General features: G+C 38.1%; 4 protein-coding genes across 10 annotated transcripts in view; 3 read left to right on the top strand and 1 right to left on the bottom strand.

Annotated features, from left to right (window-relative positions):
* Nucleotides 1-3503, top strand: part of LOC105568617 — a 44006-nt gene extending 40503 nt beyond the window's left edge. Inside the window, exons 6-10 of the mRNA XM_012024424.1 lie at nt 279-666; nt 965-1387; nt 1674-1875; nt 1967-2143; nt 2414-3503. Coding sequence (XP_011879814.1) covers nt 279-666; nt 965-1387; nt 1674-1875; nt 1967-2143; nt 2414-2599 — 1376 coding nt within the window. The 3' untranslated portion in view covers nt 2600-3503. The remainder of the gene's footprint in view (nt 1-278; nt 667-964; nt 1388-1673; nt 1876-1966; nt 2144-2413) is intronic.
* On the bottom strand, nt 3010-4827 carry LOC105568616. The gene is made up of 2 exons (XM_012024423.1): nt 4674-4827; nt 3010-4365 (listed from the first exon to the last, which is right to left on the bottom strand). Exon 2 carries the CDS (start codon nt 4355-4357, stop codon nt 3794-3796), a length of 564 nt encoding a protein of 187 aa, XP_011879813.1. The 5' UTR covers nt 4358-4365; nt 4674-4827; the 3' UTR covers nt 3010-3793.
* A 771-nt stretch (nt 4828-5598) lies between these two features.
* LOC105568618 (microtubule-associated protein RP/EB family member 1) lies at nt 5599-11755 on the top strand. Of its 3 annotated transcripts, XM_012024426.1 has the most exons (7): nt 5605-5722; nt 6242-6529; nt 7841-8078; nt 8521-8568; nt 9680-9765; nt 9858-10016; nt 10110-11755. In XM_012024426.1, the coding sequence occupies exons 2-7, from the start codon at nt 6263-6265 to the stop codon at nt 10176-10178; spliced, it is 867 nt and encodes a 288-aa protein (XP_011879816.1). In that variant the 5' UTR covers nt 5605-5722; nt 6242-6262; the 3' UTR covers nt 10179-11755. The 3 variants fall into 3 exon arrangements, with proteins under 3 accessions (XP_011879817.1, XP_011879816.1, XP_011879818.1); XM_012024427.1 differs by lacking the exons at nt 7841-8078; nt 8521-8568 and adding an exon at nt 6731-6998 and having other exon boundaries at nt 5599-5722; XM_012024428.1 differs by lacking the exon at nt 8521-8568 and having other exon boundaries at nt 5606-5722.
* A 732-nt stretch (nt 11756-12487) lies between these two features.
* Nucleotides 12488-22707, top strand: LOC105568619 (acidic repeat-containing protein-like). 5 transcript variants are annotated; one of them, XM_012024430.1, is made up of 11 exons: nt 12488-12726; nt 15524-15575; nt 15662-15833; nt 15916-16073; nt 16297-16365; nt 16459-16611; nt 17503-17664; nt 17936-18205; nt 18630-18804; nt 20743-20823; nt 20948-22707. In XM_012024430.1, the coding sequence occupies exons 2-11, from the start codon at nt 15549-15551 to the stop codon at nt 21061-21063; spliced, it is 1383 nt and encodes a 460-aa protein (XP_011879820.1). In that variant the 5' UTR covers nt 12488-12726; nt 15524-15548; the 3' UTR covers nt 21064-22707. The 5 variants fall into 5 exon arrangements, with proteins under 5 accessions (XP_011879820.1, XP_011879821.1, XP_011879822.1 ...); XM_012024431.1 differs by having other exon boundaries at nt 12488-12703; nt 16459-16584; XM_012024429.1 differs by having other exon boundaries at nt 12489-12703.
* Nucleotides 22708-24132: the final 1425 nt, after the last annotated feature.

Genomic DNA, 24132 nt, shown 5'->3' on the forward strand with positions numbered 1-24132 from the left:
TTTGCTGGGATGATACTGGCATAAAAACATTCGTCTCACGGCTGACAAAATGTATTGAAGTTGGAGGCGACTATGTTGAAAAATATTTTTGAATTTTTCAAAAATGTTGTAACCTTACTTGCCGGATATTCTTCGTACATGAAGTGATTCGATAAATCTCAAGCTTATCGCTAGTGAATCATGAAACTTTTGGCAAATATTTCAATATCGTTGAGATGTCAAATATGTAATAATTCTTGTCAAGATTCAGATGGGATTACGAAAATTTCCGATTGCAGGAAGATGCATTCCGGGACTATGGAAATGCGACGGTCGGCCCGACTGCGAGGAACACCTCGACGAACACAATTGCGCAGAGAGCTGCGGGAACAACGAGTATCTGTGCCCGACGGAGAAGTGGTGCATCCCGCAAGCGTGGCGTTGCAACGGAATCGCAGATTGCGTTCTCGGGGAAGACGAGAAGCTATGCGACTGTGCCGTAGATCAGTTTACATGTCAAACTGGTGGATGCATCCCTCGAGACCAAGTCTGCGACGGCATCGAGAATTGCCCGGATTACTCGGACGAATGGGGTTGCCTAATCGCCAATACTACTACGGAAAGAAATCTCACTAATGGCAACACGGCGAGCGAATTAACTAATCGCGTGCCATTTTTGAAGATAAGGTATTTGAATCGTTTGTCTTCCCGGTCTCATTGTCTTTGCAAGCTAGAAATCGTGAATCAACAACGTATTTATCGTATTTCATTAGAAAGTAGCTATAAATCTAATCATAAAAAATTTTAATTTTTAAAATAAATTAATGAACATTTATAACTTTTTAGGGTAATTATAAAGATGCTTATTTAGATAGAAAAATTCTGGAGAAAATTAAAAGACACAAAAAAATATCTTTAAAATTGGCAATAATTTTACACTACTTTATATTTATGCTGTTAAAGAGATTTAAATTTCTATGTGCAGGCAAAACGACGGCGACTATCAACTAGTCTGTTCGGACGGATGGAGCGAAGAATTTAGCGATTCCTATTGTCAGGCTTTGGGATTCGCTGGATCGGACGCGACAATCGAATCATTCGCGTGGGATAGAAGCCAGAAAATTCTAAGACTGAAGACGAACCCTAATTACCGCCTATCGCTAGTCACGAATTTAGAGGATGTGGGATTCTGCGTATCGGACAAGGTCGTGCAAGTGTCGTGCCAGGAGTTCACTTGCGGTCAGCATTATGCGGAAGAACCGACCGCGAGATTGGCAGGTGGGACTCCAGCCAATCATGAGCAATGGTCCAGCGTGGCTTTACTGAAGGAGTCGGAAGAAGGGACCGCTTGTACAGCCAGTATTCTCGGTCCTATGCACGCTCTAACCAGTTATTCCTGTGTCTACAGGTAATTTGATATAGAAATGAATGTACGAAGTTACTTTTCGAAAGGATAAAACCATAACTAAACCTCGATTAAAAATGATTTTACGTTTTTTCCTAGAAAAAAAAACGAAAACTTAATTTTCTTAATCTTATGATTTCGCGCCGGTTTATAAAATGGAATGTTTCACTTTTTATCGACATAATATACAACATATTGTTGTAATTGCTAATATATGATACATATTTTAACACAAATATTATATAACATATTATTAATACATAATGTGCTTTTCCACTTGGTCCTACAGACACAAGGGAAAGAGCGGATGGCAACTTTTTGCCGGTGGAAATATGCTAAAAGGGCACACCGTTAAAAATATCGTGCCCTATCCTCAAGTGAAGTATAATCAGTTCCTGTACAATAATGACATTGCTCTGATTGAATTAGGAGAGCCATTAGTACTTTCCAGAAACATTAGTGCCGTATGTCTTCCCAAACAGCCTATTCAGGTATTTATATTCACCTTTGACTAAATATAAGGCTGAGCAGAGCTAATTGCTGTATAATTAACGCGTTTCTTATCTTTAATGCAATTTTCAGCCGAGGCAGATTTGCGTAACGGCGGGATGGGGATTCCTTATGAACGGGGAAATGAATTTGCAACAATATCTCAAATTCTTGCCTGTTCCGACGGATGATTCCAATAAATGTAACGCCACGAGTTATGCAGAATTCATCACGGAACACGATATATGCGCGGATAAAGGCCCTTGTTACGTAAGTTTAACGCTACAAAAATGCAACGCTAATTAATATAAAATATTTAAAAACATAATAAAGCTTAGTAAGAAGCTTCGAAACGCGAATACCTCGTCTTTTTGAATAATCACATTCAATTAGTTAATTGTTATTATAAAATATACAGCACATTACGTAAATCATAAATATGCGAATACAATTATAACACGCCTGGTACAATTACTTAAAAATCGTATTAATAACAAATTGTAAATTATACATTAATGGTAAAACAATTTGTGCTTTTAGAATGACGAAGGAGCGCCCCTGATATGTGCCAGTGAGTCACAGGGTACCTCGGAAAGATGGGAAATTCAGGGTTTACTAAGTCATCATAGCAGATGTTCGAGCGGTCAGCCAGCAATTTACTCAAGCTTGAAACCAGCGCTCTCGTGGTTGCGTGAAACAGTGCCAGCTTTGCGAACACAAAGCTAAATCGTTATTATATCAACTTTCCCGAAGTATGTAGCAGACCGATACTACACGTTTGACAAGAGAATCGCAGGTTTAATAAGGTGAAAAAAGATCGTGATTCTATGTATAAAAACGACGGCAGTAGAGAATTTGAGATAGACTTCCCTAATATTCTTTCTTTTTAAAAGTCGTTCACGTGTACTTTCGTATCTTTCCTCTTTTTCTAATTTTAATGTTCCTATTGATAGCACGAAAGGTATCTTAATAATTCTCGAACGTCGCGTCAGAGAGCGATGAACTGTCATAAGAAGAGCTTGAGTGCCGTTATTGTTAGACGAAAGGAGAGCGCTTAAATTCCGTACAAGAATTTGTAATGAGAATCAAAGGAGGCAAAATTATACCGACCTATAATTACGGAAGCAATATGTAAATACTGTATAAAGTAATTGTTTATTATAAATAATGTGGTATAAGAATTTGTTAGTGTAACAGGTCTCTTAAAGATAAATTTTATAACATTTCTATACTCAAAATGCCTACTTACATAATTACACGAAATTTGTTATCGCCTCAATCGAACTAAAATAATTTTTGTGATATCTTAGATATTTCTATTGCACTTTATGTACACCAATTGCAAGGTAATAATTTAATGCGAGAGACCGATACATATTCATGTCCCATTATATATGAATCAACAGTTTGTCTCAGAGATCCTAAATAAGGATTCCTGAAATGAACCATGGATACAACTAGAAAAGTAAGTAGGATAAATGTATATAATATATGACTATTTTTTAATAAAACGCATTGTTATAGAGATTAAATAATAAATACAATAAAGTATGTTCATGTATACGTAGTCAGTGATGAATGCGTATTTTTATATTTCAAGTAAAAGTGGTAAATAAATGTATTTTACACAGGCCCGGTATTACCTTCCTGTTACTGACCCCAAATTGCTTCTAAAATAAAAATCTCTACGACAAATAAGTTAAAAGATAAGTGCTAAAAGTAAACTATACAAAATTGAAGTAGAAACTGAACTATCAATTTATATTAAAACACCATAAATTAATAATGCATTTAAATAGAGCGAAAAGATACGACGATAAAAGTGAATTTGCACCGTACAAAATGGAACTATTAAAACATGTATTAAAACACGAGATAAATTAATAATATGTACTCAAGTGGGACAAACAATTAATCTTGTTAATCCACTTGTTTCTTCGGCTTAGCTGCTATTTCCGCGGCTGTAACCGCATTATCTAAAATAATTAACGACTCTGATATACTATTTATAACCGTGTTATACTTGGATAACAGATCGTGTACGTGAGCGCTCAGCTCTTTGGAGTCGTCGTAAGCCTCGAGATACGACAGCGATATCTTGTTGAACTTGTTCAATTCGGGCGCGTTTTTTATACGCTCCGACTCTAACACAGGCATGAGTTCCTCCACTTTGGTTAACAGTTTGTGGGTCTCCATGATCTCGGGTTCCATCGTCAACAACAATTGCGCCTTGGCGCTCGCCGGCATATCGACTTCCTCGGAGGTGGGCTCCAAGTAGCCGTTCAACTCCGACAGGCGCTTGATAAGCGCGTTCGGTTTCTCTCTACCTGACAACGCCGAGCTGATCAACGAGTTGACGTTAGCGAGCCGGTCGAGGATGGCGTTCGACGGCGCTGGGTCGTCGACCCCCATCGTTCTGCCAAGTCCGTACAACTGCTTCTCCAAATTGGCAATTCTGTCTTCTAGCAATTTGACGGACGACATTTCACGGGCTAAAATACGAAAACGTAGACCGTTGCGTGAGTCGCGCGAGTTTATCTTCATCTTCACCACCCATAAAATGTATCCACTGTCGGGGGTGGCATTTATCTTTGTCAAAGTTAAACTGTTCGCTGGTTCGATTGAATTTGTTTGAAAGAATACATCGCGTTAATCAGATCGGTGTTTACTGACAGCACAGACTTTCGACAGCAGTTTTCAGTGAACATTCAAACGGCGAAGGATGTAAAATGTTTAATTCGCCAGGAATTATCATAAGTTACACGGTAATATCAGCAGTTGAGGTTTACAGGCTACCTACTTGTGTGTCGCGAAAAATGCTCGCGAAATAAATATCTTCTCGGCCAGGACGGTGAATTATGACAGAAGCGTTTGGAGGTTACTTTCGTACTTGGAAAAAACACTATAACGAACAGAGAGAAGACCAGAGAAGACTGAGAGCGGCAGAGTTGTGAAATCATGTTGATTCACAGCGCCATCGCATTTTATCATGGATGTACAAACTACGTAGCCACATCTGTCATATCGACTTTTCGAAAGGGTAAAACAGGGTAAAACGCACTTGGGTTTATATCCGCGATAAAAGTATAGCTTTTGGAGGTAGTTTTTGGAGGTTTGTAAAGAAACGTAATCTCAATATGTCATATTATAGATACAAACGAAAATAATTATGTAGCATTTATGTACAAACTAATACCAGACCCAAGTGTAGAATGCATAGTAGAACATTTTCATATAAAAAACATTGAGGTTTGAAGTCTAATTCGTATCGCATTATGTATTACAAATATTGCAATACATAATGCGATAGGAATTAGACTTCAAATCTCAATGTTTTTTAGATGAAAATGTTCAACTATGCATTCTACACTTGGGTCTGGTATTAGTTTGTACATAAATGCAAATAATAAGGGGTGCTTTCGCGACGTAGAGTAAAATGATCCGGATCAAAATAATCCGTGCTATGATTGGTCAAATCTGAAATTTCGTAGCATCTCATTGAAATTTTATTCAATGAAATTTCAGATTTGACCAATCATAGCACGGATCATTTTGATCCGGATCATTTTACTCTACGTCGCGAAAGCACCCCAGATTTACAAACGCAAAAACGGTATCCGACTCTGTCGGTAAATCTGGGGTCTCAAAGAAGGGAAGGAGGATTTCTCGGTCGAGCTCGACCATCTACCTTCTCGCGCGATCCGTGCCGCCACGCCGGCCAATCGCGCTCGAAGGAACCGTTATGAGTTTCCGTTGTAAGCGTGTTTGAACGGACTAGTGCACATTTGTCATCTGCGAGCCGTGAACCACTCCCGTGGCGGTGTTACCCCCGTGTTTTCGCCATCCTCGGTAAGTTGTGCGTAGGGGCCCACGCGGCCGGGCCGGGCGGCGCCGCGGCGAGGCGCGTCGCCCGGGCGAAGCGAGTCGACCGGGCGGGCGGTGGGCGATCGCGCGAGATCTCTCCGAGAGGGTCCGCCGTGTGCACCAAAGCCGTGGCGCCGCGGGGAATAAAGAATGCCGAATATGTCGACGGCGCGACAATTTCGTCGCAAAAAAAAGCACGAGAAAAGAAGCGAATGGAATGCCGCGTCTCGGGATCTCCCTGGAGCTCGGCGAGCCACCCCAGCTCTCTCCACGGAGCCGTGGTCGTCGCCCACGATCCCGCCCGTCGACTTTATTTGTGCCGGACGACGTCGAGTTTCCCGGCTTTGTCGGTTCTCCGGTTTCCGGTCCCCGGATAATCGTGACGGAACGTCTCTCCAGACTCGATTGACTGAGCGGTCGCGTCTTGTTTTCGCGTCGCTTCGGCATCGCTGAATCACGCCGGATATTTTAACGCGCGCTAATCTGTTGTTCTACGCTTTCCAGTTGGAGAACAAACGGAGCAACATGGCTGTTAACGTGTACGCCACGAACATGACATCCGACAACCTCAGTCGTCACGACATGCTTGCGTGGGTCAACGACTGCCTGCAGTCCTCGTTCACCAAGATCGAGGAGCTGTGCACCGGCGCGGTCTACTGTCAGTTCATGGACATGCTCTTCCCGGCCAGCGTGCCCTTGAAAAGGGTCAAGTTCAAGACCAATCTGGAGCACGAGTATATACAGAATTTTAAAATTCTCCAAGGCGGCTTCAAAAAGATGAGCGTGGACAAGGTAAGAGTGAGCGGCTAAGCTCTTCATAAGAATGAAAGATTATTTTAGAGAGATATTAAAAAGGTAAGCTGCGACGCGCGCGATATTGACTGTCGCCTCGGCGTCTAGAGGTTGCGTTGTCCCGCGATTGTAATAGCTGTGTGTAACTTTGCGCGCGGCCAGATGAAAATCCTAATGACACGACACGTGGAAATGGTTCAGGTAATACCAGTGGACAAGCTGATAAAAGGGCGCTTTCAAGATAACTTTGAGTTTCTACAGTGGTTCAAAAAGTTTTTCGACGCAAATTACGACGGGCGCGAGTATGACGCTTACGACGCGCGCGGCTGCATACCGCTGGGCTCCGGCGTGGATGGGACGCACACTCTGTCGAATCCCCAGTTGGTACCCTTGCCGCCGCAATCGAAACAGCCGCAAGTCCAACAAAGACACATACAGCAACGTAACATCGTCCCGCGGCAGCAGCAGGGTACATTGTTGCAGTCTTACGCGGCCGCTTCTTGCATGCTGTTGTATGTTTAGATGAAACTTGCCGCAACAACGATACCACACACGTGTACACGCGCACGCACACCGCAATTTATAATGCAGTAGTATTGTATCCTCAATTTGTCTCGGTCACCACGTTACTTTAAGTATTTATGTGCATAGACGTTTGTTACAAGCTACTTGAACGGTGTCAAGCCTAATCTACAATGTGCTCTCTGCGTCTAGATACATTTTACTTTGTAGTCAATAAATACGTAGAAATTTTAGAAAATTTGTACAAGTCGACAAAGTGTATGTTATACATTGTGTCATGATGTATTTTTATATCGTGCATTGTATAATCGTACATTGCCGACAAATTCTTCGTTTTGATTTGTTTAAAAATAGAATGTTTCTAGATACCCAGAAAGCACATTGTAGATTAGACTTTACATGCAAACATGCATATGTACTTCACGTTACGCGCACTCTTCAATTTTCCACATCATTCAGATATAACAAGTTTCATCTCGGGAATTGATCTGATCTGTGCAAAAATTTGTTACACATATTTATAGATAAATCGTTGAAATAATTTTCATATGTATGCGTATAATTTAGGATGTTCAATGTTGCCTCTACATTTGTCCTGATTTACTGCGCAGAGCGATAGGAAGAGTCTTAGAGCCGCTTATTTTTAATAGTGTCGTGAGGAAATGTTATTTTCTAGCGTTAAAATTGAACTAATGTTAATGTAGAACCGCATTCGTTCGCGGAGTTTGTTTATATCTAATTTTGTTTGATTTACTTTTGTTGCACACGTCTTCCGCTCCTCCTTTGCAGATTGTGCCAATTGATAGGCTGGTGAAAGGCAGGTTCCAAGACAACTTTGAGTTTTTACAATGGTTCAAGAAATTCTTTGACGCAAACTACTCGGGAGCAGAGCCGTACGATGCGCTTGCTATGCGAGGAGGAGAGCCTATGGGTAGTGGCGGAAATAATGCACCTCGTGGCAGTTCTAACGCGAAACGTGTTCCCCAACGTGACATAAATTTGGCTAAACCGGCTCCTCGTACTACTGGTACATCATTTAATGATCTTACTTTTTGCCATAAAAGAATTTTCAGTTTTAACACCATTTAAAAAAGAGAGAGAGAGAGAGAGAGAATGGGATCTGATAATATAGTCAGAGAGAATAATCTTTTTCCAAATACAATTTCAAACTTGTACGTTAACACAGATTTTGTACTAATCAATAATTGACAATGACTTGATTGCTTGATTATCCCTTGATACATTATGAAAATTTGATTGGGCTTACTGCAGCAGGCAAGGTAATAAATAATTACAGAATGAATACCAAGTTGGCAGGGTGATTGAAAACTGTCCAGAAAATTTATACTGCAATTTTATAGTCCGTGACATAGGTATTGAATTCACTTCCCCCTTGCTAAACATCTCAACAGGAGTTTCAATTGTCGCATAATACGTCCTCAATAACTTGAAATGAAATTTGCCTTTAGGTGAGGGACAACCATCTACCATGCGTGCAGATAGTACAAACACTTTAGGTGAAATTTAATATCTCTTTTTGTTTTTAATTGTAACTCTCGTCACTTATATTTTGCTTCTTTAGCTCCGTAATGTTTTAATACTGGGGTACATAAAGGAAAGTACAGAGTAAATTATGTGTGTGTGAAACCCTAGTAGCTTCTCTGTATTCACTGATTAAAAAAAAAATGTCTGAGTGGTAACTTCGTTAGTACTGTTTATCGCAGTATGTGAGAAGACGATTATTGAAACAGGCAAAATTTCAGTGGGCACATAATTCTGAGAATGAGATACGTAGTCGTAATATATTGTTCCCTCACTCTGGTGAAAGTACCTTCCAGTGATTTATGATAATCGTTTGTATCAACGCTAGTCTGTCATCACTGTCTCTATCAAGATTTGTTGAAACACAATGTTCTGAAAGTTAATATGAGAATCATTTCTTTACTTCTTAGGAGCACTTGCCTTGCGATTTTCTTTTATTACATAATGCTAAGATTTCATTTGTACACAGTCATCCCTCGATTTTATTCCCGCCTCTTTTTTTATGCGACAAATAATTTCTTTACGTGGCACTTTTCATACGCGGTCAGAAAATATTTTTCTTGCGGTATTTATTGAAATTGTTACGCATCAGTAAGCCAAAAGTTCTTATTTGATTGTACTTATTACATCATTCTGACCTTTCTTAGTTGTGGAAAGCATGACAAATTACTTTTCGAATTTGCTTGCGTGATTATTATGTTTGTGCAAATATTAAGTATTATTACAATGCACGCGGACTTTTCTCGTACATTTTTTGTACTGACGATTCTCACCGTCATAAAAGAAACCACGTGGAACGGAAACTCGAAATGAATCAAGGGATCGGTGTGTATATGTATATCTTTGTAAGACCCCCAATTTATTATGATTGTAAAATACACATATTGTGCATGATTTTGAACCGTATTTCTGCATGCATTGTTTTGCTTGTCACAAAATAGCTTGTACATTTATATATTTAGGTAGCTTTGTTAATTTTTACACTAGTTACAATCGCGATACAAACAAATTTGTATTACAAAAGTATAAATAATTACTTTGTGGTTTTAACATAATATTTTAAAGCGTTGTATTTTCTTTATCTAGTAAGTAAAGTTCAGTACCGTGCGCCACCCAAAACCACAGTCGGCAACCGTGGCGATAATGGAAAAATTGAGGAACTTAGTGCACAGGTATTGCACACGCATTTTGTTCGATAGATATTTACGACAATGAATGTTCTTTTCTATGTGTCTCTTAATAAAATTTAAATAAAATATTTCAGTTGGTCGAATTGAAAATGTCAGTCGAAGGTCTGGAAAAGGAGAGAGATTTCTATTTTGGAAAGTTACGTGACATAGAAGTCATGTGCCAAGATTGCGACAACAGCGGCGATCCACCACCTATTGTACAGAAAATTTTAGATGTCCTTTATGCAACAGAGGTAGTTTGTATTCATATAATAAGTTTGCAATAGAGATCTTTTCCTCCTCTGGTAATGTCTCGAGTAATATCTCTGTTTATCTTTTCTTTTCAGGATGGCTTTGCGCCACCCGAAGAATTGGAAGGCGACGGACTTGCGCCCGATGACGAGGAGGAATATTAACCTTTTTTATTTACGGATGTAATCGAAATGAACAACAGCAAATTATCCAAGTGCGTTTCAGTTTACCATGCCTGTGAGCCAGTATCACTACCCCTTGCGTAATTACTATTATTATATAAGCTATTTTACATGAGCAAATTCAACAGTTTTTGCGCGAATTGTGCGTACATTTTGTTAATAAAGTTCACTGAAATCATTAAGATTCGCACGATATTAGAATAGATTTAAGTTGAGTAGTGCATTTGAATAACTTGTTTTTTCTTGGCCGTTGACGGAAGGAGAGAAATGAAAGAAATTAGAAGACGAAAATCAACTAGTAATCTATCACAAATTATGACAATTCCTTATAGCGTTAAAATGATAGAGTTCCGAAGATCAATGGCTCCCGAATTGCCGCAAAAATTTATGGATACCGATACCTATCGATGTTATCTGCGTCCGTACTGTTACGTAGCGACTTTCGTTAACTACACTTTTTTTTAATGCGTGAGTGTTTTGTTTGTAATTGTATTAAGTTTGTATCGATAATGAATCACGAAGCTCCCGTCAATAATTTTGTCTTTTAAAATCTGTAGTCATTTGAAACATTAGTCCTACAGAGAAGCTCAGTCGAGAGCTGCTCAACCTGTTCCACTCGTTTTCTACGTGCAATATATCCGATGTGCTCAGTGGTTTCGTGTGAAGCAACAAGTTTTCATTGCCAACGAGATATAATTTGAATACATAATGTTAATAATTCAAATTCAATTCCGCTTCGACATTCTATCTGCGTCTTACCAACATAGAAGCTACTACATGACATATTCGTAGAAACACAAACACCACATGTATAGCAACAGGTATTTTGATTTTTCAGTTAATTGGTGTGTGCTTCGTGAAGACAGATTGCGAGACAAAACGCTACGCTTACACTTGATTATTGAATTACAAAGATGTGAAAGATTAAGATTAGATCATATTGAAAGATATTCATCTATTAATGTTTACCCGGTACAAATCGATTTTAGAAAATAAACGATCATGTTTGCATCTCCATGACAGTCTCTCGGGATAATAATGGCCTTAAAAAATGCGGTAAGTTGAAGATTCGGGTAAAATACTCAGAATCGCACGAGGAAACGCGAACTGTTTCTTAAATTATATCGTAGAGACACCGTCGATTGTGACACTACTATATTTTACTTTCGTCAAAAAAGAGAGTTTGTAAAATCATACGTTCCGAGAGCAGACGAGTGAGAGGGACAACGAGCGAAAGGATTACGGCATGTAGACGTTTTGTGAACGCTTACGTGTTTTTGGCATGTTGTGTGCTTTCAATATTATTAGTTTCGACTATCGAGATCAACATTGATTGTAGATGCGTCATAATCGAATTAATTTAAGCGGAAAACGTCGAATTATCGTGAAATAATTGTCTAGGATGTAATTTACACTACGTGCTACATCTTTACTAAGTTCCAGCGAGGAAGGAGGGTACAGTTTGGCTTGCGCTCTATTCTCATTGCTCTGTATGCGCGCATATGTGCTTCAAAATTTTAAATTTTAATGCCGATATAATAAACGTTTAATAAAATCGACTCAAATGCAAATTATTTTTTAATCCTCAAGTGTGTCGAAATACTTGACGCAAGGATATTAATAATATCTTTAATCTCTCAATTACAAGAATTGCGAGAGAAGGTCATACGAGAGAAAAGGAGAGAGAAGTCTTGAGTTACGCTAAAAAATCGTGTAAATTATTTAGTACAATTAATTAAAACCGTTTAAAAAGCAAAGCTATGTATAAAATAAATTATCCGCTGTAAAAAAATTAATTTTGACGTAAAAAACGACGTAATAGATGACGCGAAATTCTTCATGTATTATTACAAGATGTATATTAGGAGTACAAAAATAGATATGTGTTAGTAAAGATAAATTATGCGATTGTAAATTTAACCAAGAAAAGAAGATTCACGAGGAAGCGCTTCGCAGATTTGTAAACAGTGCATCAAATTTTTACAAAAAGACAATATGAATATATTTTATGTTAACTGATCAGCCGAAAAATTTGTGATGCTTTTCTGTCAGTGGATTTGAATTGAAGTCTTATTCTTTTTTTTTCTGATACTGTCCACGGTGGCTGATGCGTTTCTTCGCAATGTTTTACTAGAAATGTTGTCCGACACGTTTCTACTAACTGGCTCGTGTACACAATCCAGGCACGAAGAAACGCATCATTTCCATTGCTCCGCAGGCTTTATTCTCTTCTCCAAAAATTGCTGCGGGCCCTTACATGTAAGACGCCGCTTTCACGATCATTGTTACGTTACTGTGCGTGAAACTTCTGCTTTCTCAGTGTGCGCTCAACATCTCACAGTCACGAAAGTGTCGGCTCCGTTCGCGCGTGATTGAGTACTGTTTCGGAGTACAGCTTCCGCTAGCGGCCGCTAAGGACACCGTTCTAGCAGGTGATTGCGACGAGGATCACAGTCAGGAGCAGTAGCGACGACAATTCTCTATTCAGTCTTTATATTTGCAACGAGGTAATTGAAGTTAGTGTTTAAAGGCAGGTTGCAAAAATCATTTATATATCGAAGAAACGTATCAATAACTGGGAAAGTTTCCTATTATTCTGCGCTTTAAGCAGATTGTTATGCGATATATTAAGAAAGATTATATCTGCTAATTTTTATGAGGCTGAAAAAGTAATTATTTCATAAGACTTTCTGTGATTTGTAGCCAAATAGCATCGAAATCAACTGGAGACTTGTGTATTGACCAGTGTAAGATGCTATTTCAAACTCTGCCCTTTCTGACCCGACATTCTAAACACGCGTAGCGAATTATTCGGCAGTCAACAGTGTGCTATATTTTGACAAATAATGATGTTTTGACGCGAATTCCAGTGTGTTAGTTCATCCACGGAAAAGAGATAAACGATTTCCAGCCGCGATAAAGTTTTATTTTTCACTATTTATGGAGTTGTAATTTCTCTCGTTCTCTAATTGCTGCGTTTGCAAGAAAGTTCGTCACTCTTGTTGATCATCAAATAATATAATTACGAATATCAATACAATAAGAGAATGCCTAGAAGAGCCGTACAAATCTCCAAGGAATTTGTACTGTTTCTTTCGAACGTCCTTAGGATATAGAATGTTCTAAGGATGTCCTGAAAACGCTCCTCGGTGGTTTGTGCTGTCGAATAATTTTTACGTAATTTCCCCCCCGAAAGATACACAATTTAGTAAAATATACTTTAAAGAATAACCGATTACGCTATTAAAATGTCTAAATTATGACAATCGGCGGTTCTGTTCAAAACGGTTGAAATAATACAACTGAAAGATCTCACATTCTCCTGGATTATTCGTGCGTCAGTAGAAACACGCGCTCACTACGTGTGTGTTCGACGGAAAAAACTATTTCTTTTTCTCTTATATTGTGCCGATAGGCAGCAAGATTTGACGGTCAAGAGGACCTACTACACACGAATCAAACGAAAACACGATAAAAGTCGAAAAAGACAAACATCGTGACTACGATAACGGACATTTGCTCGTGTAAGCGAGTGAGTAAGACAACAGATAGTTAAGATTTTTACTAGACAGCGCACAGACATAATTTTTACTTATCGCCCGGCGTGTAATGTAAACGCACAGTTGCCTACTATTTAATTTTCCGAAATTGAGAAGAGACCAAGTAAAATTTCACATACATTATGTATAAAATGTTACGTTCCTAATCGCATGTCTGCAATTTGTCTAAACTTTGCTCTCAGATCACATCCTGAAATATGAAAAATTTAGAGCGATTATCTTCGAGAAATTTTAACTGCGCCAATCTGTTAATAATATCGACCACTTAGCCAATCTAAAGTTCAAGTTCTGTTACATCACATCGACTACGATTAAAAAGTCTAACTATTAATCAATCCGTTAAATTATTATACGTCCATTAGTCAATATATTAAATTATTATACATCCATTTGTCAATCCATTTTATATATCATAAATTTTATGATAAAGATTCAGTATTGGAATTCAGAACAAATTAAAATTACGCAATTAAATACATTAGCATTTTGTTTTAACGTACACATAACTCCCTAAAATGTTTTCATCATTCGTCACCACAAATTATTCTGTAGCGCCCTATCAATATCATTTGAGCCAATTATTTATTTGACTCGCGAGAGGAAAACTACGTTAAATTGTCATTATCGGTTAAATTACAAAATTTTACAGGCGAGAAAAATATCATTGATAAAGCTCAGTCAGCACATTATTTTTACTTGTATATCGTTTGCACTTGTGGCATGCACGCGGTTCATTTCTGACGTGGATTTGTACATATCGAGGACATTTAGCAAAGAGCGTCTTCGTTTATAAGTTTGTAAAAAAAATTTTCCCATTTATGCAAATAAACCAGCAGATACGGACAAATTAAAATACTTAAAAATTGCAAATATTTAAATAATTTAGGTCTCAACTTGTTTATTGTCAAATATATTTGAAATTTAAAAATTGATTTTGTTTAGTTGAAATCATAAAAATTACTGAAAGTGTAAATATAATAAATATCGCTGGTGTAACATATAAACATGACACGAATACTTCAGGAGAAACTACGCGCATAGATTAACACCGCGTGATAAAAAATCCATAAAACGTAGCTTTTCTGGATATTTTTCGGTGAGACACTAAACTCGTCTCTGTCAGTGTTCGTGTGCATATTGTGTTTTGCGACGAGAATACGCTGCTAATTTCTTTCGGCGTTCCGCCTGATAAGCCGAGGTCGTGCCTTCCTGATAATAATTTATCGTCGTCGCTTTCTTCATTGTCTATTTTGCATTTCTGAGTCATTAGGACTTAACTTGAGTCATTGAGATTTAATGGGGGAAAATTTTTATTCACATGCTCTGACCACGGACCATCATCGTGCTGTCTCCGTCTAAACATAACTCGGATCCATTGCAAAACACGTTCCCGGGATACGCGAGCATTTTACAGAAACATCCGAATCTTATTAAACATTCGCTTACAGTTGGTGGAAAACGAACGGAATAACATATCGGAAATATGTTAAATCAATTACTGTTAACGACACTTTTGTCTCTGAATAAATATACTTTAACACTTAAATTCCATTATTAAAGAAAAAAACCTTTATGATAAAGAAGGGCGCTTATTCTTTTCGATAAAAATCGACCGGTTTATTTTCGCGAGTGTTGTCCTGTTTTTGTTGTGCACTACAACGGTTGTAATTTCTTTATTTGAGATTGCATTCTTACTCTATCGTCTTAGAATTAAATTGATAATTATCGCGAACAAACCAATTTATGCTGTCTGAAATATCTTTCTAGGTATTGATTTACTTCCGATATAAACATGGCCATGGCACGTTCGTCAAAGACAGTAAGCATTCGAAAATTAGTTTCTGTATAAATATCCGAGCGAACGTCCGATTGATCGAGCAAATTATTGTTCACTCGTGTCGTTAGGCAGTCAACGAGGCACCGCAAGAAAGTTATATTTGGGTGGAACTGAGATACCTAAGCTCAGTAGTGTTGCAAAGCAGATTGGGCCAGTCAGTGCTGAAACTCATGAACAATTTCCTGTGGGTTGTGGAGAAGTGTGCGGAATGGAGTCTACCTAGACAGGAATTCAGCGGAGGTGCGATTTGCGTGTTATTTAAACGACGAGAGTTAATTTGCTCGGAGACCGAGATCGACATTTGAGATGATCGATATTTCAGATCAGGCGACCCGGAAAGACTCGGGAAAACCGGAACTCGTGAGACCATTGCCATGGCTCTTGTTCTTACCGAGCTTAGTGTTGCTGCGTGTGATCAGAGTGACTGCGAATATAGGTGGTGTAATATTGGGTTACCCTAAAATCACACCGAGTGGAATGGTTCGTTGATCTGCACGTAATTCAGGATTTAACATTAGCATCATTCGCGTTAATTTAAAAAGGACAACTTAAAGATCAGCGGAATCAAGCTTCGTGTCACGTTGATTTTTCCATTATAGAAAAACGTCCAAGTAATTTTGAAACTCGTCAAGTATTATTTGCTGTATTTTATTCGCCTTCAATTTTTCAACTCATTGTAATCCTCTAAACACTTTTTCGGCAGGTAAAATTCGTGCAGATATGTCGCAGGCATCTGGACGCCGTAATCAACAAAGAGAAGTACGAGGTCAAGGTAAGCCGCGCGTTTTGTTTATTGGTAAAACGTAGCAACGACTGCAGAAAGATAATAAAATTAGCACGATAATAGTCTCGGTGGTGAGTGTAGGACAAGAGACCGTCGATCAACGAGGCCAAGAAGGCTCTGATCAGGTCCATTCGTTTGACTTTGTCGAGCTTATCCTGCTTGGATGCATCCAAATCTTCCATGTCGCCACCGCCCACCAAAATTCACGTTAGTAGCATCCTCGATCCCGACCCAGTAAGTAGAACGCATCCGTCATTGGTCTTACCCTATGTAAATGTAAATCACGTGTGTTCGATGCACATTTGTTTTTTGTGTGTGTCGATTGATTCTTTTTTATAATTATCTAAAAACATCGTAATCTCTATCCCTTCACCGAATGTTTCAAGTTTGAGTGCTCTTTTGTTAGCATGTCTTTGTGTGTCTAAAGGTTAAATCTACAATGTGTTCTTTGCGTCTAGAAACAGTCTATTTTGTAGCCAATAAATAAAAAGTTTGTGCAAGTTGATAAATTGTGCATTATACATTGTACAATCGTAAATTGTCGACTAATTTTTTAAGCGTTTTGATTTGCTAATATAAAATAGAATTTTTGCTTATATAAAATAGAATGTTTCTAGGCGCATAGAGCACATTGTCGATTAGGTTTAAATGTGCTACAGACTGATATCTTTCAGCGGATTCTGTGCGTGTCCAACATTAAAAATCTCGGGAGAAAAGTATCTGAGATTATCGTAAATGTGAATTTAAATATATTCGCGATGAAACTTAAGAATTATCCTCGCAATACTGAAACTAGTATACAGGGTGAGTCGTAAAGGCTGTCCCAACCTTTTACCACAAGAGATGAATTACCGACCGCAACTGTAGCCAATTCGGGAAAAAATGGATAAAATCTCGTTCTACATGTCTCAGTCATGTAATATTTAATTACATTTCTCGGAAAATAATTAGATATTACATGACTGAGACATGTAGAACGAGATTTTATCCATTTTTTCCCGAGTTGGCTACCGTTGCGGTCGGTAATTCATCTCTTATGATAAAAGGGATTGGGACAGCCTTTACGACTCACCCTCTATATGATATAAAACAGTATTCGATAAAACAATAAAACATTTCTTTAAGGTAACGACGACATCGGAAGAAAAATCAGTGATGGAATCGATGGACTCTCCGGCGAAAGTAAAAGACTCAACGAGCGAATCGGAGGAAGAGGAGACGGAAACTCTGATAGAGAAGATCGATCGACTCGCTTTGGAGTGTAGCGAAGACGACGAGGATTACAATGTGAGTGACCAAGTTTCATATTTTTAAATCCGACATTCGTGTTCTCATCCTGGACGTTATCATTAAATTCGAGCGGCGTTTTACGTTTACAATCAATTTGCGGATTCGAAGAAAACTCTGTGACTTGACCCTTCTTCGACAGATAGCCCGTAGCGGCTACGACGATACGCCGCTCGCTTCATTTATATTTTTAGTCCGGCGTTGCACATGTATGTGCGTTTGTACGATAGGAAATATTTATCTGGCCACGTTTTCGCTATCATCTTTTCAGCCGGTCGACCGTAGCTCTGGTTGCCTTTCGAACGACGCGAACAGCGACGAGGACGAGAACAGCGACGAGAACAGCGACGAGAACAGCGACGAAAACAGCGACGACAGCATCGTGTCCCAGACTGAGGTTCGCGACATCCTTCAAGACACTATATCGCTCAACAAGACCGTGAAAAACTATACCAAGCCGTTTCTAAATGTCGAGCAGGCTGCGGCAGTAGCTCAAACCTGCTATCACCAGAAAGACAACGAGGCAGAAGTTTATGGGAAGGTAAACACCTCGAAAACTGCCTTTTAGGATTGCCTTTATGAAGAATGAGAAATGAAAGAAGTCGGTCCTATCGATACGTGGCTGCCTCGCGTTCACACGAAATTACGCTCTAAACGAGAGTAAACGCACACACAAGCCAAGTAAGCGTGCGATGCCTTTGCGTTTTTTAAATAAATTCAGCCGTACTATATTTCTCAATAATTCGAAATTAAAAATGCAATACAATGAAATTAATTAAAGCAGCAAAATTTCATATCCGTGTATATGCATATAAATGAAATTCGCTCTATGCTCCTTCGCTCTATGAAACCTTTACGCGGTAGGAGCGGCACGACGTCGATATCGAAGAACATTGATGGCATTTTAGGGACGATGTTCTTTACGCAATACGTAAATGTTCAACGTGCTTGTTCGACATATTTAGAAATCGTCGGCCAAGGTAGAAGATCACCTCACGGTTTCGCAACGTATCGACTCGCCAGAGTGTTATACGCCCGACAGATCCAGTCAGGAAGGCGATCCGACCTTTTACTCGCCGATCAGCTCGGACAACGACGCACCGAAGGAATTCTCGGTGTCATCAGTGTCGATCGCCGAACGTAAGTGATTCTCCACGCGTTTTACATCTTCTGCGGCTCTCAACCACTAACTCTCTAGCTGGCTTTTCGTCACATCACGTTGCTCTTACCCGCGCTTGTGCATTAGCTGCATGTACATTCGCTTTCGTCTTTACCTCGCCCTTTCCGTTTGCTCGCATTGTCGTAGTTGCTTTTTAACTTACGATCAATAGCTTCAAACACACGTGACGAATATGTGCGTTAAATTGTTGCGCGTGTCAATGGGTCCTTATTAATATTATTAATGATCGTTAACGTTATTAATAATTAATTAAAGAAACATGTAACAAAAACATTGCAATCCGCGAGGCTGCTTGTTTTACACGTGTTATTATATTTACAATATATGCGATATTAATTTATATGCATTTATATGTAATTTATATGTAAATATTTTAGATATTATTTTATATGCGATTATATACGCAATATTAAATTTCGACATTACTTAAGAATTTTCATTTTTCAAATTTGCGCGGCTCTTTGTTGTTAAATTATTTAAATTATTTTATCCGCTTCCTCGACATAGACGCGATCGTAAAATACAATAGTAAATCAATTGAGAAGATAATTCGATTTTACATTTGTTTAAAGATACATTTGTACGGCTTTAAAAAGTAACTACTTTCTTTAACTATTTTCCGGCATCACAGAAAATGTTCATAGGAAAAGCTATGCTGTAGATTCGGTATATCGGTTGTGTCTATTAACTGATCGTTTATTGTAAATTAGAGAGAAATTTAAATAACTATAAATGAGATGAATACGGTTATAATTGCACAACCGATTTGACACTTGAAATTTTGTATAAAATATATAACGATAGCAACAATAAAATATATTGTGATTATATAGATAAAAAAGCTTCGCGGTCTTCAGTGTATAATCGTGCGCGTCTTGATACGACCGAACTTTTTAATTTTGTCGTTTGCAATTGTTGCTAATTGTTCTATGGAAATGTGCTCCTCCTCGTTTGGAATTCATTCGCGTTAGTAAACGTATTATGTAAGATGTCCTCGGAAGGAGGAATCCTGTAAAGTTAAATCTAGCAATCTTGTTATCCAATTGGTTAGATCATGTAGAATTCATCGATTTGAATATGCTTCGTGCGTTTTGTACTCCGCTTGTAACGTAAGAACGTAAGACGGTTGTCTGTCATGTCGATTAAATAAATTATGATATGTCCGTAAATAAAAATCGATGAACAAAATCTCTTTTTTCGTTTTATAATATTCCTGTGCAATGTTTAATCCACTTCGAAATAATCCTATGATAATATTAAGAGGATATTGGGGTGTTTCCGCACTTTTTGCACCTTTTGCTCCTAGAACTGCCAATTCATGAAAACATTTGTAATATACAAACGATGTGGCTTTTGTGTACGGATGAACTATAGTCCACTATAGTTTCCACTAATCGGAGTAAATCAGAGAACCGTATGGTATCATTGAAATTAAGTTTAGAGGTCTAACAAAAATTCTATTCCTTCGAATAGGTTATAGGTTACCTAATCCGATTAATGGAAACTAGTCGGTCTGTACACAAAAGCCACATAATTTGTATATTACACAAATGTTTTCATGAATTGACAGTTCTAGATGCAAAAGTTGCAGAAAGTGCATAATCACTCCAGCATCCCCTTAAACGTTATGCCCTGCTAAAGTGATACGCGCACATTCTGCGTTTGCATTATTTGAAGTTTTGAGCATCTATTTCTTTCTATGCATGAATGGCATCAATGAGCTTGTAATAAATCTAGGAAGATCCAGCGACCGAAAAACTCGGTCACCGGTAGTCGTCACGGAAATAAATATTATATAAAAGGTTATATCGCATATAATCGCGCATTTATATATATATATATATAATCATTTATTTAAATAAATAAAGTCAATTATATTCAAATTATTAATTGTTTAGAACGTGCCACAAGAAAGATCTTAAAGACAACCGAGTTTATCAATGGCGAAGTACGTTTCATCTCAGCATCAACGATTTCAGGTACACTAAAACGCACTTGCATGAGTTAGCTCGTTTTTCCTATAGCATCGTTTTTTTTATTTACCTCGCTTGAATCTATTCCTTCCAATTTTCTTTTAAGAAATCAACGCCCTTTTTTTAACAGAATCAAAATCACCCGGGGGGCCTAACAACGGTGCAGTCGTGCAGAAGCGCAGTACAAACATGAGTAAATGTCACAAGGGTAAGCGCACGAGTCACGGTAACCGTAAAAAAAAGTAGTTAATTAGCAACAGCAAAACAAAAAAGAGCTAAAGAAAAAGAGGTGGGCAGGGAAGGAATGAAAGCTTCCCTTCGAAACGAGAGATCATTATCGGTGATACAATATCGTGCCGTATCGAACGTCATTGACAGTTACGCAATTGTCGAAGATTAAATGATTTCGAACGAAAGATATCTGTGTCCGTTTAGTCGCCAAGATATAACAAAGATATCAGGCTATCAAGACACATATCTAAATAAAAATCGAGATTCCGTCGCCATCGCTTGTCAATCATTACTCTAAAAAATTATTTGACGAATTAAGACGTTTGCGGACGTCTCGTCGAATCTTAAACGTTAGCGTCTCTCTGGGAGGTTTCGTCTGAACTGTAACTGTCCAAAGTATGACTGGTCCAAAGTACGTCGTCAGTATCGTGTTTACTCGAGCGCAATTGTGCTTCTTTCTATAATAATGCAATTATAGTTTGCACGATGCGATAGAAGAAAAAGAAATACGTAACGCTATTCCTGAACGCTCTAAGAATAAATCCACGTGTTCACTTGAAAACGACATATCGTCGGATATAATTAAAGACGACACAAGATTAATTGGACGTTGATTCTGATGACGTAACTTTAAAGTGTGCTTAGGGTGATTCCCCATTTGGACGGCCAATCTTTTTCCTGAATCTGCTTCAGCGATAAGTTACTATAGCCGTTGAAAACTTTGTAGGCAAGCGGATGTAACTGCAACTAAATCACGGCGCTGCGTTCAAAGTACGCAGACATTATCGTATTTAGACGAAACATGGTATCTGTCCCCGACAATTACGTAATTGTGATCATAAATTGTATGTATGAATGTTCTTTCTTCGATATAGTAGCGCAAAAAACGCAGCGCGTGCAAAAATATGGCTAAAGTTTGCGTGTTATCTCCAAAAAAAACGTTGTTGAACCAATTCTTTTTGGATATATTCATTTATATGTATAATAACATCTGTAGCGACGATTATCTTATAATTCAGGGACGGTAGATATTAGCTTCGATTTGTATTGACGCGCATATTTGTATAATCTTGTATAATATGCAAACTTTAGATCTCTTCTTTAGTCTAGTAAAAGAAAGACTATACGTTAAGATAGATGTAGGACTTTGTACTACTTTCAAAATCTATTTTGTTGCGCAAAGCAAAATAAGAAAAGTACTTTTACACGCTAATTAAAATGCGTTAACATTTAATCGTTTTAATTTAGCCTCTTATTTAAGTTAGAATTACGAGTGTATATTTTTTTGGCGATATAATATAAATATTTAGCGCCATCGTCCACATTCCTTTTTAAAACGATCCCATTTCTCAATCGATGATGATCGCGTATGGAAGCAAAATAATTACTATTACATATTCATTTCCTATCAGTCATTTCCCAATTTCGCGTCCGTAATTTTTATTTATTTTTATTCCGATCATCAAAATGCAAAGTATGCGCGAAGATCGGCAGCGGTGTAATTTATGATTTTTATACCTTTTATTGATATGCTATGACAAATTGTAATTATTTTCTTCCTTCCTCGTAAATGTATAATAATATTTAACAAAAATCGTATAGTGTTATTACTAAATGTAGACACTATTGATCTTACGATAATAAATTATTTATCCGATACGAACAGGCTTCTTATTGTTGATTACTGAACGATTGTTGCATTATTATATCAACTAAAAGTCATAATATGCAACCGATGATAAAATAGTCTAAATCAATACCGCGCAAAATGATTGATAGCTCGTTACGACCCCTTATCTTCCGAGGCACAAATTTTTGCGTCGCTCGAAATTATATCAATCTTTTACACGCTACGATTACGGCGCTCGCAATTTCTTTACCCCACCTATCCATAAAATTATTAGAGTTATCGCGAGCGCGTTCATTTTTGCGACGCGCAACAACCGCCCCTTATCGCTTTAACCGCGATAAGCTAAGATTAGACCCATATGTCATAGATGTGCTGGATGGGCAGATAAACGGTGTCACAGTGTCCAGGAAATTTAACCAAGAAACTACACGACGGTGTCTAACGCTCCGCGCTTAAATTGCACCAACGTGGACCGCTATTATTAACCATGTTCATCGCTATCGAACGTCTCTGATTTTCACGATAGCGTAATTTTTTTTACGACGCGAGATGATGTCCCTCCCGATAATTACAGCAATTAATATTACGTGACGCGACGATTGGCTTATCTGTGCGAACTGCTGCATAAATAAATACAGATAGTGAGGGAAACGATGTTACTTTATCAAGTGCACTCGTAGCGAGCTCCGTTCGGTAGTACTTGTCGGTTAAGCCGCCGATACTTCACCTCGAGGGTCTCTTGTCATTAACAAATTGTACGATACAACCGGCTATCGAGTAGCAACAACAATTGGCCGATTACTAGCTCTCTAGAGAGCCGCTGTTTCGCATTCGATGCATTTACAACATTGTTATCTGAATTTTTTATTTCTCCTTTATCTTCACGATTTTACGTCGGAATGCACTTCAGATGATAATTTAATTACAATTATCCGTACGTGCTGTATTGATACCGAATCGATCAACGAGAAACTGGATAATTGTACAATAACCAAAACAACATAATTAGAAAATAATCGATAATGGTAATAAAAATGTGCTTGTGTTTACTGAAATAACGCTGCGTCACCACAGCCTGGTAGAAAATCCCAGCCTGGTAATGCACTATCAATCATTAAAATCTTAAAATCATTTTACACGTGATAGATACGGCAATCTATAAATTTCTCCTTTTTTTTTCTTTTTCGCGATTTATAAAATTGCGATGACAGATAAAGATTTTTTTTACTTTTAATCTGTAAGTGACACGTGCGCAACAATGCGCCAAATTTTAGACATATGCAATCTGCTTTGCTTTGGTGCTTTGCTAATGCCTTAGAGTGAAATCTGTTTCATGGAAAATTGGATTGTTAGATCGTGCAATCATTACGAAAAAAGATTTGCAATTAAATTTGGACGTTGAAAACCTACTACCTCATGATAAAGGGCTTTCCTCTATGTATGTAACAGGAACG

Source organism: Vollenhovia emeryi, unplaced genomic scaffold (assembly GCF_000949405.1).
Source record: "Vollenhovia emeryi isolate VEMERY1.0 unplaced genomic scaffold, V.emery_V1.0 DF939128.1, whole genome shotgun sequence".
Lineage (NCBI taxonomy): Eukaryota > Metazoa > Arthropoda > Insecta > Hymenoptera > Formicidae > Vollenhovia > Vollenhovia emeryi.